Source organism: Astatotilapia calliptera, chromosome 3, assembly GCF_964374335.1.
Source record: "Astatotilapia calliptera chromosome 3, fAstCal68.1, whole genome shotgun sequence".
NCBI classification, from domain to species: domain Eukaryota; kingdom Metazoa; phylum Chordata; class Actinopteri; order Cichliformes; family Cichlidae; genus Astatotilapia; species Astatotilapia calliptera.
The window spans coordinates 38,455,227-38,476,850 of NC_137424.1; the positions used below are offsets into that span (position 1 = coordinate 38,455,227).

At 41.3% G+C, this 21,624-nt stretch overlaps 2 protein-coding genes across 2 annotated transcripts in view; both read right to left on the reverse strand.

Annotated features, from left to right (window-relative positions):
- Positions 1-17,848, reverse strand: part of LOC113018664 (glucosidase 2 subunit beta-like) — a 169,566-nt gene extending 151,718 nt beyond the window's left edge. The window contains exons 1-6 of the mRNA XM_026161957.2: positions 17,633-17,848; positions 17,183-17,299; positions 15,488-15,583; positions 10,870-10,927; positions 9,826-9,943; positions 4,990-5,119 (exon numbers count right to left, since the gene is read on the reverse strand). Of these exons, the coding sequence (XP_026017742.1) occupies positions 4,990-5,119; positions 9,826-9,943; positions 10,870-10,927; positions 15,488-15,583; positions 17,183-17,299; positions 17,633-17,714 (601 nt within the window). The 5' untranslated portion in view covers positions 17,715-17,848. The remainder of the gene's footprint in view (positions 1-4,989; positions 5,120-9,825; positions 9,944-10,869; positions 10,928-15,487; positions 15,584-17,182; positions 17,300-17,632) is intronic.
- Positions 17,849-18,365: 517 nt separating this feature from the next.
- LOC113018665 (doublesex- and mab-3-related transcription factor A1) lies at positions 18,366-20,315 on the reverse strand. The gene is made up of 2 exons (XM_026161960.2): positions 19,499-20,315; positions 18,366-19,344 (listed from the first exon to the last, which is right to left on the reverse strand). The coding sequence occupies exons 1-2, from the start codon at positions 19,974-19,976 to the stop codon at positions 18,587-18,589; spliced, it is 1,236 nt and encodes a 411-aa protein (XP_026017745.2). The 5' UTR covers positions 19,977-20,315; the 3' UTR covers positions 18,366-18,586.
- Between the last annotated feature and the right edge of the window lie 1,309 nt (positions 20,316-21,624).

Here is a 21,624-nt window from a genome sequence, read left to right on the forward strand (position 1 = left end):
TCTTTGATGAGCTGTCTGCTATGTGTCGACACGACACTGGTTTATCCCTTGAGTTAGGTGCCTTTTTTAATCCTTCAGTGATTCATAAATCTGTAAAGCTTTAAAAGACCTTCGTAAAGTCAAAACAACTGTTTCTCAAGGAAACTTCAATAAAAATAACAGGAAATTAAAATACAAAGAAATGAGGGGTGGCTCAAGACTTTTACACAGCAAGTCAAAGTCCACTTAAAAGAAATTAAATAAAGGATACTGAATCCCATCTTTATTTGATGCCTTCAGGAATAAAGACAATAAGCTTGTATCACACACATACTATGCTCTATATTAGCCAGAGGTCCCTTTATTATGGTTCGGAGCCACGGACATGTTTTAGATACGTGCGGAATAGTTTTCTATATGAGATCGCTGCAAAAAGTGCTGCCTTACCTAATGTCCACCCTACTGTTACTCATTTTATGTTAGGATTTAAAAATCTAGTTGGTATTGGTATGGCGAGTATCCATTTAGTAATAGCAATAAATCACACAGCAATAAATAAATAAATTCAAATAAATAAATTCATGTAGTTGTAAAAAGCATGATAATATATTAAGTAATCCAAAGTATTCAGAATATGTTACTCTTATTGAGTAACGTAACGGAATACGTTACAAAATACATTTTGGGGCATGTAATCTGTAGTAAGTAACCTTCCCAACACTTCATACTATGTTCATGTTAAGCAGATATGGTAGAGGCGATAATATTTTGGATAAAGCAGCAAACTTTTTTTTTTAAATTCAACATTTACACCATCCTAACTTCTCTGAAAACAATCCTAACACTCTATTTTAGTTATAAGATGCAAAACTGTAAGTAGCTTTGGATGTTTGCCTCTTACAAAGATCACTTTCGTTGCTCCAGATTGACGAAACGTGGAAGAGCAATTTTGAAAAAACAAAACGACATTGAATTGGTTGAATTAAAAAAAAAAAAAGTTAAATAAACAGAAGAAATAACTGTTAGATAAAGTGATTATTAAAATTATCCGTGTTACAAAAGTTTGGGTCGTCCTTATGTTCATGGCAGCTGTACAAATCGCTGTAAAAAATAGCTACGCTTGTTGAACACATTATGTGTATTTTTTTTTTAAGATGTATTTAGCAACTAATGTATTCAGGTACGCCCACACATCAAACATCTGAGTCGACTCTGTTTCAATATAATTATAAAGTGGGTTGAACTGCGTGGTCCAGAATATTTTCCCCATTTGGAGTTTTACTGTTTACAACCAAAATGTATGAGTGTACTTTTTAAATATAACCAGCCCTTGAATTACATGTGGAAAATGTGTGTGGTGTGCTATAACGACAGCAAACTAAGCCTATTTGGCCGCCTTGGCATTCTGCAATCTCTGTATTCATGCTACAGGCCATCCACAACTGCACACGAGCAGAATGGAAGTGGTTTGCAAAGCGGTCTGCTAGAGAAATCAGGTCAACCAGTGGATTACCAATGAACTTGAGGAAATCCCCTCAAACTATGGATGAACTTCAAGTCTGCGTAGCTTTGCATTACTGGATGTACAGTAAAAGAGAAAAACTAGCACGAGTCGTACACTGTGCCTCTATATGATGGAGTTAATATCAAGCAAACATCATTAAACAGGGAGGAGACCTCGACGTGAACCCAAGGCTTATCATGGATGCCATTAAGACGGAAAGAAAACAACCGCACACGATCAGCGTCCTTTCTCATTAGCTGGGAATAACAAAGTCTTTGCTATTCAGTGAGGATTTACTCCTGATTTCCCAACATGCTCGGCAAAATGGGAAAAAAAAGGAAATTCAAGCCCACTGCTTTGCTAAAAGAAGAGCACTGAGTAACCCAGCTGTGTCTATGAACAAGCATATTCCTAATAAAAATGGGACATATGTGAAGGTTGGACTCATTGACTGAGTTTTAGTTCCTTAACAAACTAACTTGATAATTTAAAAGAAGGAAAATAGCAAATGCACGGTGCTTGTTTAGAATCTAATAAACGCATGAACTATATACCACACATATCGAAATCAATACGACTTAGAATGTTGTCCTGTCACGTCTGAGACCCGCAAAAAGTCCTGCAATATTTCTTTCACTGTATCGCACACAATGTGCCACAAGAAACTAATTTTCTTTGAGGGTACAAATAACCTGGCCCTTTAAAACTTCTCAATAACTGCGCGTGAAGCCCTGGAGACACGTTTGAGCGACAGGCGCTGTAAAGGGAGAGACTGTTAAGTTCTACTTTGCAGGCTCAGCTGGTTGTTCTTCTGGCTTTTCATTCTTATTTTGACTCATGCGACTGACAGGTCAGAAATGGAAAGACGAGATATTCGTGGAAAAAAAGTGTCTGTCTCGTTGTGATGTTTCTATATTTGTTTGTAACTCAATGCGTGTCCTCACGAGTACAACGTTAAAAGGTCGTTTAAGGCAATTGTTTTATCGACTGTTTCTTGCGACTCAAATGCATAATTAAGGTAACTAACTGAAGAGGCTTTCTTAATTATTATTTCACAACTGTGACACTATTGACAAACATGCTGCAGAGTTACAGTGACATAAAAGAAAATGTGGTAATTTAGTTCATTATGTTTTGCAATTTTCCTGTAGACCTGAGATTAACCCTATGTAATGAAAATGTGTTTGTAAAAGTAACAATTGTAAAAACAAAACAATGAGTAATAATGATTTAATTTGAAACTGGAGTAAAACTGGTGACCCTTAAATTACATCCTAGAGTTTGTTTGTTTGTTTTTTTGTTGTTTTTAAAGGCAGGTGGTTCCTGAAATTATGTTTTAGCCAAATCATAGCCATCAAGTTATAGATCAGTAGTACAAATTACAAAGTGAAGGCCATCACACACGGAGCCTGTTGGAAAAACATGACAGGAAATTCTGGATTTTTCAGATCCAAACTTGTTGTGTAACATATATACATGCCAAAATGTTGTATTTTTTGCAAAAATTTGTCTTCAAGAAACCCTCTGTGAAAGAAATGAAGTCTGCACCAAGCGATGATGAGCTAGCCCTAATGTTTCTAAACAAGAAAAGGAGGAAACGGAGATTCTGGGTATGTCCAATTCTTAAAAGAAGGCAGCAACGGGGGGAAATTTCATTGTTTGGTCCAGGAGTTGACACTGTATCATGGCCACTTTTGTACTCTGAACTCTTGTTCAAGAGTCCAAGAGTGTCTAAGGTAAAACTGAACCATTTTATTATTTCTATATTCAGTAGTGGTGTTCATTTTGAGCTACAGGCGCACTTGTTACCAAATGCAGCGGTTTGACTGGTCAGATCTGTTTATCCAGATCTGATCATTTGTAAAAAGCGAGCTTGGTTCGAAAGAATAAATGTCGCAAATTTGTCATGTGAATTACATAGTTGGTGTGACCGTCTGCATTAAGAATTTACAGAATTTACATATCCGGTGTTTAAAGGCCTTAACTCATTATACAAATACTATCATGATATTCCATAATAATAACAATTATACTGCGATACAGTAATCCTGCAGTACGTCGCTACAACATCTGAAAAATGCCACTAAAAAAGGAGAAAATAGAGCTGGTTGCATGCATTGTCCTAACTGTCCTCCATGAGTTCCTTCTTCTTTAGCCGGAGTTGTTTAACTTCTGTTCACTTACACTCATTCATTTAATAAGCACCACCTCAATGAGTCATAATGCAGTGATTCAAGGAGTTTAACTGCTGTGGGAATCCATCTAGAGCACCTGCAATCTTTAAATAAAGATATCAGGATTTGGCAGCAGTGAATCCACACCACAGCGAAAGAGAAAAAAGTCAATAAGATACACCGTCACATCAATACATTTTTCAGCTCCTATTGTTAGCAGATAAATGAACATTCACCAACAAGTAATGTCATAAGCAGGACAAAGACTGGAACTTTGAAGAAGCCATACACACACATGAACTCACACATTTATTAAAACTGCAAAATAAGACCCCAGATGGATGACAAAACATAGACAACACCTGCCAACATGACCACAGAAATGAAAACTGATGGTTGCAAAAACTTGAAGATGAGCAGTAACGGAAGTGAATGATGATGGCGCAGGGAACACGTGGGGGGGGGGGTGACGACTAGCAAAGGTCAGCTTGCACACCTTGGGAGCCATGATGGATGTGCGCTCTGAGAAGCTCCAAAGTCAAATGACCTTTATTGCAATCAGAACTTTTATTTTGAACACACAAGGCAGAATCAATTACCAGCACTATACAATATCTAGGTGTGTGCTGTTTGATATATGGATGAGCAAAGAATAAGACAGAAGTTTAAAACATTAATAAATCCTATTTCTGTGTGTTATGAGGCATAACATGAAGGACTGTTTTAATATCTGTGCTGCAACAAGCTAGAAATCTAAAACTAAATCTAAAATTAAGCGAACTTAACCCAAACGGTCTCCATGCCCTGCCTTCCCAACACAGACTTAATGATTCTAAATCCACGTGGACTACAGAGCTAAAAACGACTGAGCCCGTTTCCCATCCAGCCTCACTACTTTCAATACGTTCACATACACAAGTCTGAACGTCATTTAAATGCCGAGCCAGCTTGTGCTTGCAGTGATAAGGGAATTTTCCAGTGAGTCATAAGCAACTTCTCTCCGAAGGCTTGTGGAACCTAAAAAGAGAGCTGGGGGAAATGCAATATGCTGTTGCTCAGCAATCCTCTCCCAGTCCGCTTATTTCAACGACACAGGCATCTGTATTTAACCCTTCCAGCTCCTCCCTATCTTTTACCATTTGTCATCCTGACCGTGTGACCTGAGGTTCTCAGGCCAATTTACTTTTGCTCAATGCAAGATCGAGCTGAAATGAAATGAAAGTTGCCCTGCAGCTGCTAAAATTGCCTAACTACTGTCCACAAACTGAAGCAATTTGGTGAAAGGAGCAAATAGATTTAAATGACTCCGATTAAAAATGGCGCGACCCTTACCACCGTTCCCTGCTTCCAGTGCCTTTAATGTTTGCTCTTTGAGTCGGTCGGCTTCGTGTTTTTTCCTCCTGTGTTCCTCCAACTTGACCTGCAGGTCTTCTGCCACCTGCTGGAGCTCTCTGAGCTGGGCCTAATGAGATGAAATGAAAACAAAAAATAGAAAAAACATGGCCAACTTTGTCAAATTTATAGCTATTTATAACTATACCTTACAGTCAGCATGCAAGATAGCAGCAACAGTTTGCATTGGTCTTAAATCTGATTGATTACAATCTTGAATCTAACTGTGGGGTTTTTTTAATCAACGTCCTTTGGAAATATAACTTTCATGCAAGCTGCACTAGCCCAAAGAACATTAGCGTTCATATGTGATGTTCATAAATTTGGCTATTGTTCAGTTTAATAAGTCTTAAGTATTGGATAGTGGCTGCAGAAAGACAACGCACAGAAACAAGCCCAGAAAAGTAAAGCGACATTACAACATTTTGTATTAGGCTTGTACTGTTGTTACAGATTGGGACAACCTACACAGTACTGCCACACTTTTTAAAAAACAGAGACCGTTTCTTAAGTAATGTTAATTTCTCTGTCGTTTGGTTGGCTCATTACTTTATTATACAATGTTTCCAGATATCGACTCTAAACATTTTGGAAACAGGCTGTTTCTGTTTAACTCAACCACTCTCCCACTGAAAACGTTACGTCCAGATGAACAGACTCAACTTTTTGGTACATGGAGCCAACAGTTGCAGTTTAAGGTGAAATGTTTCAGCAACTAACAGATGCGTTGGAATCAAATTTGACACGGACTTGAACGTCAACCACAGAGTGAGCATGAATAAGTTGTAATAATGTTGATGATCCACCGATGCATATCTAGCAGCATCATCGAATCAAAGTTTTATTTTGCTCAGCATTTCAAATACCTACAGAACTAATGAGAATGCCAACACCATCCAGTTTTCGTGCTTAGTCCTTTAATGGTAGCATGGAAAATACAATTATAAACCTCCAGAGCAGTAAAACGAAGCCAACGCAGAAATGCCAAAAACCGCAGTTCATTGAATGGCCACTTGAGGGCATTTGAGTCAACCATCTTAAAAGCTTTAATAATGAAATTAACATATTTATAGATTAGTACATATAGCCCTTTTGCTCTCTATAGCTAATTATAGTGTGATGTGTTAGAACTCAAATTCTATCGAGGCATCGAAATAGGATTTCACAAACCAGTGGTTAATGTCAGAGCAGCTGCTGTATGTCCATAAGAAAACCTCCCACCTGCTTGATAGCAGCATGTTAGCACTGTTGAAGCAAGCATGTGTGGATGTTGATGTTTAGCACTCAAAACCATTTCATTCCTGTGTACACTGTGATTATAGACACTAGCAGACTCGTGGCACTTTGTAAAGTTCTTCATCCCGTATTTAGCTGATACATGTTTTGGAAGTATATGTTGACAGTCGCACATGAAACAAACGCACTAACCTAACATTGTATTTGCAGGCAGGTGATGAATGCATAAATCAAAAGAACTGGGATTTGTAATAAATCTTTTTGAAAACATATAAATGTTAATAATCACTATTCATGTGACTATGATCATGCAAAGTTTCACTGATATTGGCCCACCAGTTAAGGAGGCCATAGGCTACACGCAGACATATGCTAACATCATTATAATAACATTCTTAATGATAAACAAAGCACAGAGACTATTATTGAGAGATAAACTGACAGACAAACAGAAGCACGAGAATTTCCCTGTTCTCTCTTTCCGTTTCCTCGTCTAGCTCCGGAAGAGAACCAACCAACACCGTGTATTTACAAAAACTTGTACCGCAGCAGCCGGGCCTGCACAATGGACTATTTAAATCACTTGCATCAGGAGGTGTTGCTGTCGCACCAAATACGACAGCTTTTGACAACCAAGCGTAACCTATCATCACTCTCTGTAATGGACCAATTAATATGAAAGAGCAGCAGCTCCTTGTTCGCGTGCATGTGTGTGTGCACATGTGTGTGTGTCAACTCTGCCTTCCAATCTGTCCTCAGAGACTCTCATAATGCAGTGATGGATTCTGCGAGGTTCAGCTAGGGATGACTACCTTTCTAGGCCATGCTGCTTGCTTAGACACCTTCAGCTTGCAGCGGTGATTTATGGGCGCCATTATGAGGAGTACAAGAACATATTTACTTGTGGAAAAAACACCCATAACATGCCAAAAGTTCTTCCATTGTGTAAGAAAAGAAGTAGAAAACACCAGAAACTAATATAAAGCTTCTCGCTGTTGCAAATTCTTCAAAGAATTAAAAACAAAAAAAGTAGAGAAAAGTGATTCTGAGGATAAGGAACGGCTGACGCTGCACTTCATTTCCTGCTTTAACATGTACTTTTAAGAGTGGGCCAATAAACAGCAAACATCGTGAAATGGGTTTTATTGAATACCAATTTGTATTCAATTAACAGCAGCATTCCCATTTCTGCTTGTTCTGTGGCACGTGAGGCTACAACGCCACGCTCAGCTTCTAATTTGATTTTTTTTTTTGGTTAAAGTTTGATCGCAAGTGTTTTCTTTAACAGTTTCCTCTTGAACCACAGGAAGGGTTCATTTTTGAGTCATTGTGTAAGGTTTCCAACACGAGGCCCCGGAGGTAACCCTGCCATATCAACAGAGACACGCTGAGAAAAGAGGATCGCAAAGTGCGGCAGGGCTAGGAGGACCGGGTGACACTTCAGCCTCGATCTGCCAATCAGCTGCCACCGAAAAGAACACGGAGGGGGGGGGAGGAAAAGAAAGGAAAATAGAGCAGAGTGCAGGGTAAAAACCCAGGGATCACCAGCTGGCAAATCAGACATGTGTGAGCTCGCACATGTGAGTGTGATAAAAAGTGGCCTTCAGACAAATCTGTGCTGTAAACAAGTGGTTTCTTTCTCTTTTCTTTCCCTGACATCTTTTATAAGCGCTGCAAGATTTAAACAGCTGTATCCTTCAAGATACCTTAGAAATGAATAATCAGGGCAGGAAATAACAAGGATTCATAGCAGCCCTGAAAAAAGTCAGAACAGTGTAAATGTGCTGCATCAACAAAGAGTCCAAAATCCAAATAATGATGATGAACAACACTCAGTTGCTGCCATTTCAATCGCTAATACACTTAAAGCTGTAGGTGCTGCAGTGTTGGAAAGTAACTTGTAGTTTCTAAAGGCCACTAATGCATTAAGTAATGAGACCACTGAAGCGTCCTCGGAGATCCGCAGCTGCCAAATTTACCATATAATTTGCACCAAACTTCAGGAGTCCGTCTCTAAATTGGCTCAGTGCTCGCTGAAGTAAATGTGCAAATGGAGAGGAAAAACGGTAAAGCAGTCGCTGCTCGACCCCAAGTTCTGCAAAGGAGTCAAAAAGAGAGAAAAAAAAGGCCTGATTGCTCACGTACTTGTTTACTGGTGCTGATTTACACCCAGCCATTTACTCCTTACTGCTTTAAAGCGACGGCAAATGAAGTATAGTCACAGCTGAATTCCTTAAGAGACACAATAAAATGCAAAGTAAGGTGGCAGGAGCAGAGCATGATGATGTTTATGGGTTACAGATAACAGTACGAACTAGAATTCGAATCTGAGACGTGACGCATTATATAGCATAGTGATGTCTCTTGTGCTAAAACTGGAGGCCACTCAGCAGGAAATGACATGAATTGATCAACTAAAACGACACGATCCAAGTAACATAATGGAGGGAGGAAAATAGCAGGGCTTTTTTTTTTTTGACAGCTAGGAAGCAGCGAGCTTCTTACTGTGATAAGGCAAAAAGTACCTGCACAGCAGGCTAAGGCTGGTGCTGGAAACTGGTGCTGGGAGCACAACAGACGCCTGTAGCAGCAGGTGCTGCGAACATGTATGATCAAAACGGCATCACAAGCTGCTCACTGCTCAATAGCAATGCTCTGAGCGCAGCATATATGAAAGCAAATTAACCTTTCCGTCAACTGTTAGCTAAAAAACGCTGTAGAAGCCACTGTATGGCAGCACACGCAGAACAACACTTAACCAAGTATCTTTATATCCTAACTACAAGCACTGTACATTTACCTTTAGTCCCCTAACCAGAACTGCTTTCCTGTACGATATAATCCACTAGCTTTTCTTATTAGAGCCACCACATTCATCTTAGCCAGCTGTTGGTTCAAAGCGCTTTACAAATGTGTCTCTAGACTCGTCTGAAGGTTCTCAGTCATCCAGGTCATCATAATCTATGGAGCTTGAAAAGAAAAGTGTCTACTCTTGTTTAAGTTTCCTTGAAGATGTTTCACCTCTCATCCAAGAAGCTTCTTCAGTTCTAAGAACAACTGGTGGAGAGTCGCAGATTTTAAGCCCTATGAGGGTCATGCACCCCCTATTGGACCCTATAGACTCACGGTGGTGCTGAAGCCACCAGCTGGGGGCCTTCTTGTGTGCATGTGCAATTTCCCTCCAATCACTCCAGCAGTCCAAAGACATGCATGTTAGGTTAACAGGTGATTCTCCAATTCCACTTTGATGCTGAACTAGACAGGTGAGAGAAACCAACTCAGTGTAATGTTACCCTGCTGTATCACTAATTTAACTCTTTGCTTTGAGGAAGACTGCTTCAAACCTGTTAATCAGTTCTGTAATAGTTTTGTAACCTCTAAACTCGAAATCACAAAAGTTCTCCAAGTTTTCTCCTGACGTAGAGGCCGTGCTTAGACGACGACTTAGTTCCAGTGTGAACACGAACTGATCTACTTTTCGGGTGGTTTTCAAACACATGCCGTATAATAGCTGGAACTTCTACAAGAATTTTTTTTTACCTGTTTCTCCCTCCAGAGCAGCACTCCCTCCTCAATCAGCTGCTGCTTGAGTCGCAAACCTTCATCCAAGGTCCTCATCTGGCCCTCCACGTACGCCCTCTCTCTCTGTCCTAGATTCCTGGAGGAAAGGCGAGCGAGAGAAAGAGAGGAAGCACAGTCCCATCATTACTGAGAAAACGCCAGCCGCTCCTGTTATGGTCACCGAGATGGCGCAATCCAATTTTTAAGGGCCTGCGATGCAGCAGGAATCCAAATGGGAAAATAGAAGAGTAAATAAGATGGGGGCCGATGCTCCGCGGCTCAGCTAAATTGTTTCTGAAGCCTGGCAAACACAATATGAGTGCGGACCTTGTGAAAACATAATGAGATACACTCTGCTTGTACGCGGCTTCGAGACGAATGGCGCGGTGAATGAAATAATAGAGGACTGTCAACAAAAGAAGTGGGTTAGCGACATATACACAGCGGGCTGCGTTTCTGCGCCGCAGCATCGTCCATCTTTGCAGCTCAGCTCAGAAAAACATGATAAATACATCGCGGCAGGAAAATGAATTCTTATAAACATCTGTATTCAGGGACCTTCCACCTTTGCGCCGTGTAATTTATAACTTATCTAAATTATCTCCCAGGAACAAAAAGTCTCTGGGTGGTGGGAGCAGTTTAAAGCAAAAAGGAGGAGGAGGAAAAATTTGCAAGAAGGTCGTGAGTCACATTTGCATTTAACAGATGAACTCTTCAATACAATTTTGTGATGCACACACAGCCCTGAGTTTTTAAATCACAGTGACACCATGCCCCCTGGTGGCACAGTAACCGATTCACTGCAGAGTCCATCATACTGCTGCTACGATAAGCAGCTTTCTATTCAGATGATGGTGAATTCCCCTCAAAGATCTGTTTTTTATCAGACCGCATGAATATCTTTTCACATTAGGATATTTGTTTTTAAATAACTGGACCCTCTGGCGTCTGGCGACATATTTCGAGTCAAACTGCACACGTGTTAATACATAAATACCGAATCTCAATTTTGAATCGACTGACCAGCAAGTGTTCTGGCAGCGAGTGTGGCTGTTGTATTCATCGGAAGCATCGCAGCAATCTGGCAAAGACACACAGGAGAAACCAATCCAATGCACACAGACCAAAACAGGAAAAGCATACCACATTGTCAGAACGGAGATGTTTACAATGTCTTACTCAATTACTACACAACAGATCAAAGTTTGTTTGTTTTTTTAACTCATACACAACAAAAAAAATACAAGATGCTTTCTGCAAAAGCAATATTTTGCTTTCCCACATATAATACACAGTTGTTTTCATTAAAACGATAACAAACAATAAACACAAATATGCTACAGGAAAACTGAGCTGAAACTTTAAGCCAATGAATTCTTGTAGTGAGTCAAGAGAAACTTCGACGGCATCTTTAACACACCCTGAACCGTCTTAGGCAGCTTTCTTGGAATTTCTTTAAGTAGTCTTCAGGAATAGTTCTCTAGACCTCTTAAAGGACATTCAAAGCTCGTTGGATGTTGGCTGCTGTTTATTCTGTTTTCTGATCCCACTCTTCTTCAATAATGTTGAGCTCCAGACTCTGGGGAGGCCAATCCATGACTCGTTTTACTGCATTGGCAGCACGTTTGGGATCGTTGTCATGCTCAAATATGAAGCTGACTTGTTCCAGATGGTATTGCACAGTGAATCAACATCTGATGATACTTTTCTGTGTTCATAATACCATCGATTTTGATCCCCAACAAAACTGGCTGAAATACAGCCCATAACAGAGCCTGCACTAAGTTTTACAGACAAACACTCACTATTATACCAATTATTCAATTGACCTCTTCTGTACATACTGGAGGACAGAAGACTTCTGCACAGTACTGTAGCTTAGCACAGCACTAAGGCTAGAAACCATGGTGATGTATCCACTGTGACATCTGACAGCGCTTTGTGAAGCTCAGGTTTAAAGCTGTTGGGGGGTTTTTGGAACCAGAAGTGACCATGGCTGAAAACGCTGGTTAGAAAAGTGCATCAGCTCAGTGTATGGGTGCAGCGCAGACACTGCTAAGCAACATAAAAATAAAATAGAATTTCACTTGCTGAAGCACAGACATCTTGGATAGGCTGTCAGTTCAATTAACGACACAGCAATGCATGTTATTGGATAATATAGCTCAGACAACTCCAGTAATAGAGCTCCAAAAAGCACCAGCACCATAAATGTGGTTGAAAGGTCAAGTTCAGCGACTTCAATTGGGTGTAGATTATGTTTATGGAGCAAAACTTTTTTTCTACCAGCATGTAAATATAATTTTTCTTTCTTGCTTAAGTTCAGTTGCCTATTTTAACATGAGACTGTTTCAAGAGTGACTTCATTTTGGATGCAGCCCCATGTGGTGCCTTGAGGATTGCAGGTTTTTGCCACCACTAACTCAAAGAAGTGTATCTCCCAGAGTGTCAGACAACGCAATATCACGAGTCAATATTAGCTCTTTGCCTTTATATAAGCATCAGCATTTGACACAAAATTCAAATTTAAAAAGTAAAGAAGAAATGCCCTTCAACAATGTTACAAGGGTTGCAGTTGCATAGCTTATCCACAAGAGGGCACCTCTGGAACTTTTCTATAGGCAAGACCAAAAACAATCAGACGATCCCAGCAAAGACGAGCAGTGCAACGGAATATCGCTACATATAACAATGTGCTATTGTTATGTGTAATTATATTGTTACATTTATTGTGTGTGAAAGAAAAAAAAAATTAACCAGTGCATCAAAATATCGGATTTTTAAATCACCAAATATCGGTGCGCTTTTTAAAAATCCCATATCAGTGGTGCTCTATCAGATTATCCTTTAAAACTTCAACACACTGCATAAAACAAAACATTTCTGTGTAATGACAGTAATAATAATAATAATAAAGTATCGACGTCTGAGCTGAAGCCGGATGATTCACATTAGCAGCTGTTGCAATGTTTTTCTCGGTTTTCATCATTCTGCAGCTTGTGTTGTGTTTTGAGGCAGTTGAATATGACAGTTGTGTTGCTTTGCAGTAATGGCCTTTTATCTACAGTATATCACTGCGGTCAAGTGCATTTGGGAAAGCTCGTGCTGTGCGGTGCAGGGAACAGCTGTGATTGGCATAAGCAGGCAGGTCATCAAGCGATGATTTAGGGCGCGCTTTCCTGGCTTTTGCTTTGTGTTCTTCTGGTCGAGCACACATTTACAGCATCGTGTTCATTTAATCACGAGAAGCCACACGATTAAAATTTAATTAATTATGCTGACAAATGTATACTCTCTTTCATGTTGAGCTACCCAGGAAATCTTCGTCCTTAAAGTTGAAGATTAAATCTTTAGGTCTGCGTGACATCTCTCTGCGCTTCGAAGAAGGTCTCTTGATTTCAGCCACTTATAACATCAGCTGCATGGTGTTTTGTAAGTGCTCAGATCTGGCTCTTTCTCTGATGTTTCACCCAAGAGAGTGGGCACAGTGTGAAATCTCTCAATTATCCAGAACCCCATTGGTGACCCATCGAAAGAGAGCATTACAGTCCAAAAAGGGAAGCCAATGAATGTCTCTGAACAACCAGTCAAAGAGGAAAAGCGATGATGAATTAGCTATTAAGTGGCTCCATTCAAAGCAGAGAAGGTATGAGAAGAAGACAAGTGGGAGCAGAATAAAAGGAAAGAGGAAAGGGTGAGGGCGGCTTTGGGAAATATTCTCCTGCCGCTCTATCATGCTTCATTCCTTCAGCTTTATTTCCTGCGATGGTTACATGCCGTCTATTGCTACTGCTGCAGAACGAGCTGGTGACAGAGCAGAGATGTCAGCAGCAGAATGTATTGAATTTATCCAAAGTGGCGAGCTACTGGAGAACAAAAGTGGAAAAGAAAGGGAGGCTGAAAAACTACCTGATTAGGCAGCGCATGTGGCAAGAAAGAATGGAAGAAAGCCTTGAGAATAATAGAAGCAGGATGTTTTTCAAGGAAAGCTGAGCGAGGGAAGTGACTGTATGGACGCATCTGCATTTGTGTGAAGGCAGCCATGTTCTGTTTGTTGAAGCTACATCGTTTGTTTGTGCTACAAAAAAGACTGAGAGTGCGTACATCCACATGTCAGCATCTGCACATCGAGCAAAACATAAATTCCTGCCCGTGTCTGCAAAATGCACAAGAGGGAAAGTAAACAACAAGTTTTTACTCGGTAAAATCAGGACTTTAAGTTATTTTGATGAAGACCTGACAGCGTGTTTATGATTACGTGGTTGTGATGCTATTGCATTAACAAAATACACAAAGAGACGTAGAAAAAAAACTTGAGAGATAACTCATATGGGGCGATCGTGGCTCAAGAGTTGGGAGTTCGCCTTGTAATCGGAAGGTTGCTGGTTCAGGACCCGGCTTGGTCAGTCTCAGTCGTTGTGTCCTTGGGCAAGACACTTCACCCGTTGCCTACTGGTGGTGGTCTGAGGGCCCGGTGGCGCCAGTGTCCGGCAGCCACGCCTCTGTCAGTGCGCCCCAGGGTGGCTGTGGCTACAACGTAGCTTGCTATCACGAGTGTGTGAATGGGTGGATGACTGGATGTGTAAAGCGCTTTGGGGTCCTTAAGGACTAGTAAAGCGCTATACACATACAGGCCATTTACCATTACTTTGGTACCAATAACAATGCTAAGTTTTAGGGAGTTAAAAAAAAGTCTATCTATGATTTTTCAAATTGGACAGACTTCAGCCCCACCCACCAGGGACCAACAGTCAGGTAAGTGGAAGACCACAGCTGGATGGTAAACAGACTAATAGAGAGATGTCCTTTCTAACAACACATCGGAGAGCAACTTGCCCAAGGACACTTTGACATGCAGACTGGAGCAGCCAGGGATCAAACCACTAACCTTCTTAATAGTAGATGACCTTCTGTAACACTGATATATCACCCAAACTCACTAACATCAGCCATGTATCAGTAAATAAGAGGAATTTAATGATGGAGGTTGCCAACATTTATCTGTTGTATTCACAGCTCGACCGTGTTTTTGAGACCGATATTTTGTGATATGAAAATCCGATATTCCAATTTTTTTTCTTTCAGACATATAAAACATAACGAGATTTCGCTGTTTGTTTTCTTCAGTTATGTACTTACCTGTTTCCCCTCAGCATAGTGTTTGTGTCTGAGGCATGCTAAAGTTGCACAGTGCCCTCTGGTGGATAAACTATGTAACATCAACATTCATAACATGCCTGAAGGGCGTTTCTCCCATCTGTTCTTTACTGTTTTAATTTTCATTTATCATCTATTTTAAATGCATAAAGTGATCAACGACAAATAGAGAATATCAGCCTGACAATAAATCAGTCAGGCTTTATTCTCCTCAGCTATAATATGTCCAACATGTGAAAATAAAAGTATTAACATATCTTCATAACCAAACATTAAAACTGATATACAGTATCTGTGATAGGACAATGTTCCCTGTGCTCTATGACGGCTGTAGGCTTTAATCTATGAATACCTGCCAAGTTACTCAACCCGCCTCTGCAGTAGTTTCCACTCAGAGGGGATTTCCAGGACCGCAAGTTGACATCCAATCAGAAAAGGCGGCTACCAGCCGACAGTAAGACACAATATTAAACCACAGCCTTACCACAGATGCCATCATTGACTCTGGATGATGGGATGTAGTGCGGGCGAAAACCCAGATTGGTGCAGTAGAATCGGCCATGAGGACAGGCTGAAGTGCCTACATGGAGCAAGGAAAACTGGTCAGCACTGCATTATAAACTAATGTGCAGAAACAAATGAATTTACCTTAAACTGTTCACAACGCTTGCAAAGACATTAGCCACTGCACCTGATTACTGTTTCTAAAAATTCAAACTTTTAAACATTTATTTGTATTCTTGATGGGTTTTTTTTTTTGTTTTTAATCATTATTCTGTGTGTGTGTCTTTTTAAAATTTCAAAATCTGGTTAGTGTTGGCAGAGGTTAGCCGCAGCCCTGTGCCCCACATACAAACTGTAAATGATGTGTGACTTTGATTTAAAGCATAACGATAAAAGCCACAACTGCATAATGAAATCGGGGATGTGTCTCCTCTGTCTTTTCCCGTTTATGCTACACAAGAGAAAATGCCATCTATCTTTTAATATTTAAACCCTGCAAAATATCCAGTAACTATGTTTGCTAAGGAGGGTATGGTAGAGTTTGCATATCACGATAGCTTGAAAAGTTTTGAGATAATTCTGAAAAAACTTTGTAGCTATGTAGGGCAGGGTCATGTTAACAATCTATTAAAACTTGGTTTACGTCCACCAAAGTCTTCAAGATCAATTTAATGATTTATTGGTCGAAAACTGAAAGAAAAAAAAAAAGTATAACCTACAAACTATGATTCTTCAAGAGTGCTGGGTGTTGTCAGCATATAAAGTAGGATTTAACAATTTAAAATATCATGTCACATTTGATCTCCGACCTCTCCTTCAAAGGTTAGTAGATTAATCTGCAGGTAAAGTGATAATGATGCTATATAAAGCTATTTAAAATAACAATACGTTTTCAGACTGACAAAAACATGTTGCCAAGAGATGCTATTTGACTTTAGCTGAATAAATTTATTCTTACTTTGCCATTTACATCACAATAATAGATTGTAATCATTAAATACATAACAATTTGACTACATTACAATGTATAATTTTTATTTTTTTAGGGGGGAGGGGGGGGGGGGCTTTTGACACTTGATATTTATTATTCAACAAATTTCACTAAACAATGGCATAAAGGCTGCACACGTCCTGTGGGCATATAAATGTTTAAAAAGTATTGCAATCAAAATTACGCCAAGCATATTAAAATGGGTTTCAGCAGGGCAAACAACAAAAGCCTGCACTTTGCACTTGCTTTTACTTAACTACAGACTTCTAGAAGTATGTTTAAAAATAACATAGAAAACAATATGAATATGTACAAAATACAAAGTAAATACTTCCCAGAGAGTGAGCTGCCTTGGTGGGGGTTCTTGTTCTCATGGCTTCTTGTTTACATGGTTTATTGTTTTGTCCACGCAGTGCACGTCTTCGGTATTGACAGTCTATGTTTTTGTTGTGTACAGTTTTTCCCCTCACACTTCCCAGGATGTAAAAGCATGCACTTTTAAAATCGGCGTCTGCTTTTTGCAGATCAGCTGCATGTGTTTTGCCCTCCAAAACACATGCAGCTGATCTGAGCGCAGAAAACTTCAAAAGTCTTTAAAGTAAAACACTGATTTTCCAACAGAGTCACAGTGACCAGACAGACTGACAGACAGAGGCCCGCTGGCCCCACTGATTAACCTTTTACCTGGTTCATCTGAGCCATCTTCACAGTCGCAGTAATCGTCGTTCACCTGCTCAAATGGGATCATTCTCGACCCATCTATGCACAGAAACGACTTCCTCTCCCTGTAGAACCTTTTATCTGTTACAAAATAAAAGCAAACGCCCACTTTTGTAATCGCTGCTGGCTCTGAGGTGCAACCAGAATTGTAGCCAAACATTGTGCATCAGTGTGAGCGCTTATAGTGTCTTAGCACGGATCCTCTGGGGAGGGTAAAACAGCAGGTTTGTGTTGTGTTGCTACTACACACTCATGTTGTGTACCATTATTATGCTGTGTACTCTGTTATCACAGCTTGTAACGTGCTGCCTGCGTCTGAAACCAGGAGCTGCCAAAGCTTCAGCACCATGTAGCTGTTTCTGTATATATTTGGCAGCTACCTAGCTGGAAGCTAAAAGGGAAGAATGGACTTACAGGACGAGGATATTCCTCTTACTTTCCGCGAGTCCACATAACCACACCAAAACACAGCAGCGACAATAATGTAGACACGCATGTCAGCGCCTCCTGCCTCATAAAATCCCGCTCAAGGCTGTTTCAAACACTGCACCGCCAGCATCTCAAACTGCCGTGTCCCGACTTCCTGAAACACGCGGTCTCGTGGCGCTTCTGAGGCTTTCTATTGGTTTCTAGTTTAAGGTTCGTGTGATCATCCACCGACCAATCGCAGGGGAGAACGGCAGCTGAGGCGAAAAAGAGGACGAATTTGATTAAGATTTACTGCACTTACGGCTTTATTTACATTTTAGAAATGGGAGTATAAAGTTGAAGCACTTTAAGTGTAGCCTTTTTTTAGAGAGCCAGCAGACATCTTTTGTAGTCAGCTGGAGCTCCTTCACAAGCGCAGACATCACCAAGGTCACTTCCACATATAACATATTTACGACTACTGCACTTAAATAAGCCTGAACTAAAATGTGTGAAACGAAACAGGGAAGAAAAAAAAAAAAAAAAAAAAGATAGTAGATTTCCTTCCTCCCCTCCTAGTGTTTAAAAAAAAAAAAAAACAAGAAAGAAACAGAAGACTTATCGTGGGACAAAGTCCGGTTTTTGTTAGTTTTGAGTGCTACACATGCAGTTGTTTTTCCATTTTCTTTTTTTTATCTGCTAAAAAAACAAACAAACAAAAAACACATCGACAAAAGACTCACTTCATCATTTTATATATCTGCACGAAATGAATACAAAATGTGTAAAACGAGAAAAGATAACTCTTCATAATAAACAATCTGCAAAATTTACATTAAGAAAAAAAGCATTTAGTCGTCAGATTTTAGTACACCATTGTGGTTCGAGGCACTTGAAAAGCGGTTATTTAAAAGCTACAGTTAACTTTTTATTATTTATTTATTTCCATGTGTCCCTTTTTTATTTGGTCTCGCTGTTTAGCCGTGTGTACAGGCCTGCATTGCATAGAGACTCCTTGCTTTGGATGTAAGACAGGTCTCGGATCATGCCGGGGAGGGAATAAGAGTCCAAGGGTGGACGCAGTGGGAACACTGGCATCAGTCCTGATGTCATGTATGGAGACATGAAGCCTGCCATGCCGCCGTTAGCGGAGGGATAGGCCAGCCGCAGGGGGCTGACGCCCAGGCGAGGGCTGAGGCCGTACAGGCTGTCTCCCCCTGGGGACGCGGGTATGTGCAGCGGGGAGAAAGCAGACTTGGCCCCCAGAGCACCGAGCCCTCCGGGCAGTCCCGCAGAAGGCCTGCGCGCGCTGTCAGCGTCAATTTTGTTCTCTTTGGAGTTCAACGCCAGCTCAATGGATTTGACAATGTCACCTTTGCACGTTCTCACCATAGACTCCAGAGTGTCCCGTTTCTGATGGGGGAAGATCTTAGCCATGATGTCGGTGGGGTCACGGTCCGGGCTCAGATACTCATTGGGCTTCTCCGACTCGCTCCCCGACTCTGGATCCGAGGAGGGAAGTGACCTCTGCGGGCTCTCTGTGTGGTCTGAGCGGTGATCCATCGCAGGGGATTGACTTCCGCCGCTGTCCTTGCTGGAAGACAGCTCTTTCTTGTCACTTGGAGAGGGCAGCCGTGGAGAATGGGGTGCAAACAGGGGTCGGCCCATGAATCCGTTGTAAAAGTTGTATTTGTGTAATTTGTCCTCTGAAACTGTAACTAAGGATGAAAGAAAAGGGACAACAGCTTTTAAATTAAATGCGCACGGGGTAATCAAAGTTCACCAAAGCTGCAGAGGAACCAAAAAGAAGAACATTGTTGTGTATTAAAATAGTCATGAAGACAAAGTATACAGTCTCACATTTCAACTCACCGTCTTTCTGATTCTCACTCCCAAAAACATCGAAACAGGGAGCTGCAGGAGTACTGCTGGCAGATACGGGTACCCCGGCGCTAATGGACGATCTCTGAGGAATCCCCGCTTCCCCTCCGATCCCAGTGCAGGGGTACAAGAGCCGAAGATCCCGGGCCTCGCTCTCTTCCTGAGCCTGCTGCCTCCTCAACGCCACCTGCGCGGCCATCACCCGCTGCCTCTCTGCAATCAGTGTGCACTTTGCGCACACGCAGTCTCTCCAGCGACAAAACCGCTTGTGGCCTTTGAGCGCAGAGACCACGCCGTGGTTCCTGCACCTGGCACACTTCGGGGTTCGGGGGTATCCCCTCTCCAGCGTGGGGTTGCAAGTCTGGAGGAAGAGAGGCGGAGGACGCAGAAGGGAAGGGGGTACCGGCAGGCTACCGAGCGGGCCGGAGGTATGATCGGTCAGACCAAGGGGTCGGATCCTATTTTCCATCGCTCAGAAGAGAGGGTTAAAAAAAAATTCTACGAGTCCTGCAAAACTGTTTACGGTGAAATCATTAAGGTGTTTTGGACTTCTCTGAGCGACTGGTGTCTCTGTAATGCGCCAGCACGCTGAACCTGCGCGCCTTAAGTGTCTCCTCGCCAGGTGGTTTGAGTTGAAACACAACACCTTCGTCACACCCCTTTCCGCTCAAGCCTCTTAATGCCCTATCATGTTTATTTGCATCCCGGATGAATGGGCGGGGGTCTAATCTGCAACTGCATGCGGCCATAGAGTGAAAGGACAAATAAAATTTCAATAAAAACTTGAAGCTTATCAAGACCAGATAAAAAAAAACTCTCTTTTTGGAAATAAAATCAAAACTGCGCTCTGTTTGAAATGACATGCAAATTCGCACAGACGTTATAATAACATAAAGTAGTAGGCACAGAAGGTGGATCGAACAAGGCCAGCGTGTTACAAAACAAGCATTATTAGAAAATAAGAAAGAAAAACATGTTGCCTCAGGCCAGCTTCCATTCGGTTGCCCTAATGTGTGATGAATATTCACTATTAGGATGTTTTTCCCCCCCTCAACACAACAATGGGCCTAATAGCCACAAAAGAAACAGGTAATTATCTGCTTGGTTGTTCTGTTGAACAAATTACTCTGACAAAAGACCCATCTGTCAACAAACACCCAGCGAGATTGGCGAATACCTAATCACACCTTGTCACATGTTTCATTCATTTCCCTGCATTCAAACAGGATCCGGTTACACGCACCAGATTGCTTTGCCGTTATGACAAGAGAAGCAACTTGAGCATAATGTGACAAGCGCAGTGTCAGTCACCAAGGGCAACGCCACGAGGAAAAAAAATATCGTTAGGCAGAAATTAGCAAATATGTGTGTGTGTGTGTGGGGGGGGGGGGGGGGTATCATGATGCGAACCCTATTGTTCAGTTCAGTACTCTATGAAATGAATCCAGTCATGTTATGTGTGTCCAAAACAAACATAAGGCTCGGGGGGCCAGACTCGGCCGGCAAAAAGTCCAATCCGGCCCACTGGAAGGATTTAGAAAATGTGACAAAACCTTTTAGCTGTGTTGTCATAAATTTTACAGTTTCCACTGACAAAGATTCAAGATTCAAAGTGTTTATTGTCATGTGTCACAAAAGAAACGGCATTTCTCTGTGCAATGAAATCCTTTCTTTGCTGTTCAACCACAGATGCCGATTAATACATACACAATAGAAATAGAACATATAAATACAAATAGTACAAATAAATGAAGACAGAAAAGGAGACAAAATATGGAGATTTGAAACAGAGATGTGTGCAGAAGAGCTATAGCTTAATATGTAAGATGACCTGATGTGCAAAAAAACAACAACAATATTACTGTTCAAAATGGGTCAGCTGTTCAAGAGTCTGGTAGTGGGGAAGAAGGAGTTGTTGAGGCTGCATGTTCTGGATTTCACACTTCTGAACCTTCGTGTGAACAGTCCGCATTGGGTGTGGGGTCTTTGAGGATGGAGGCAGCTCTCCTCTGGACTCTGCAATGGTAGATGCTCTGCAGAGAGGGCAGCGGAGTCCTGTTATCACTCTCTGCAGGCGTTTGCGGTCCGTAGCAGTAGTGCTGCCGTACCATGCAGTC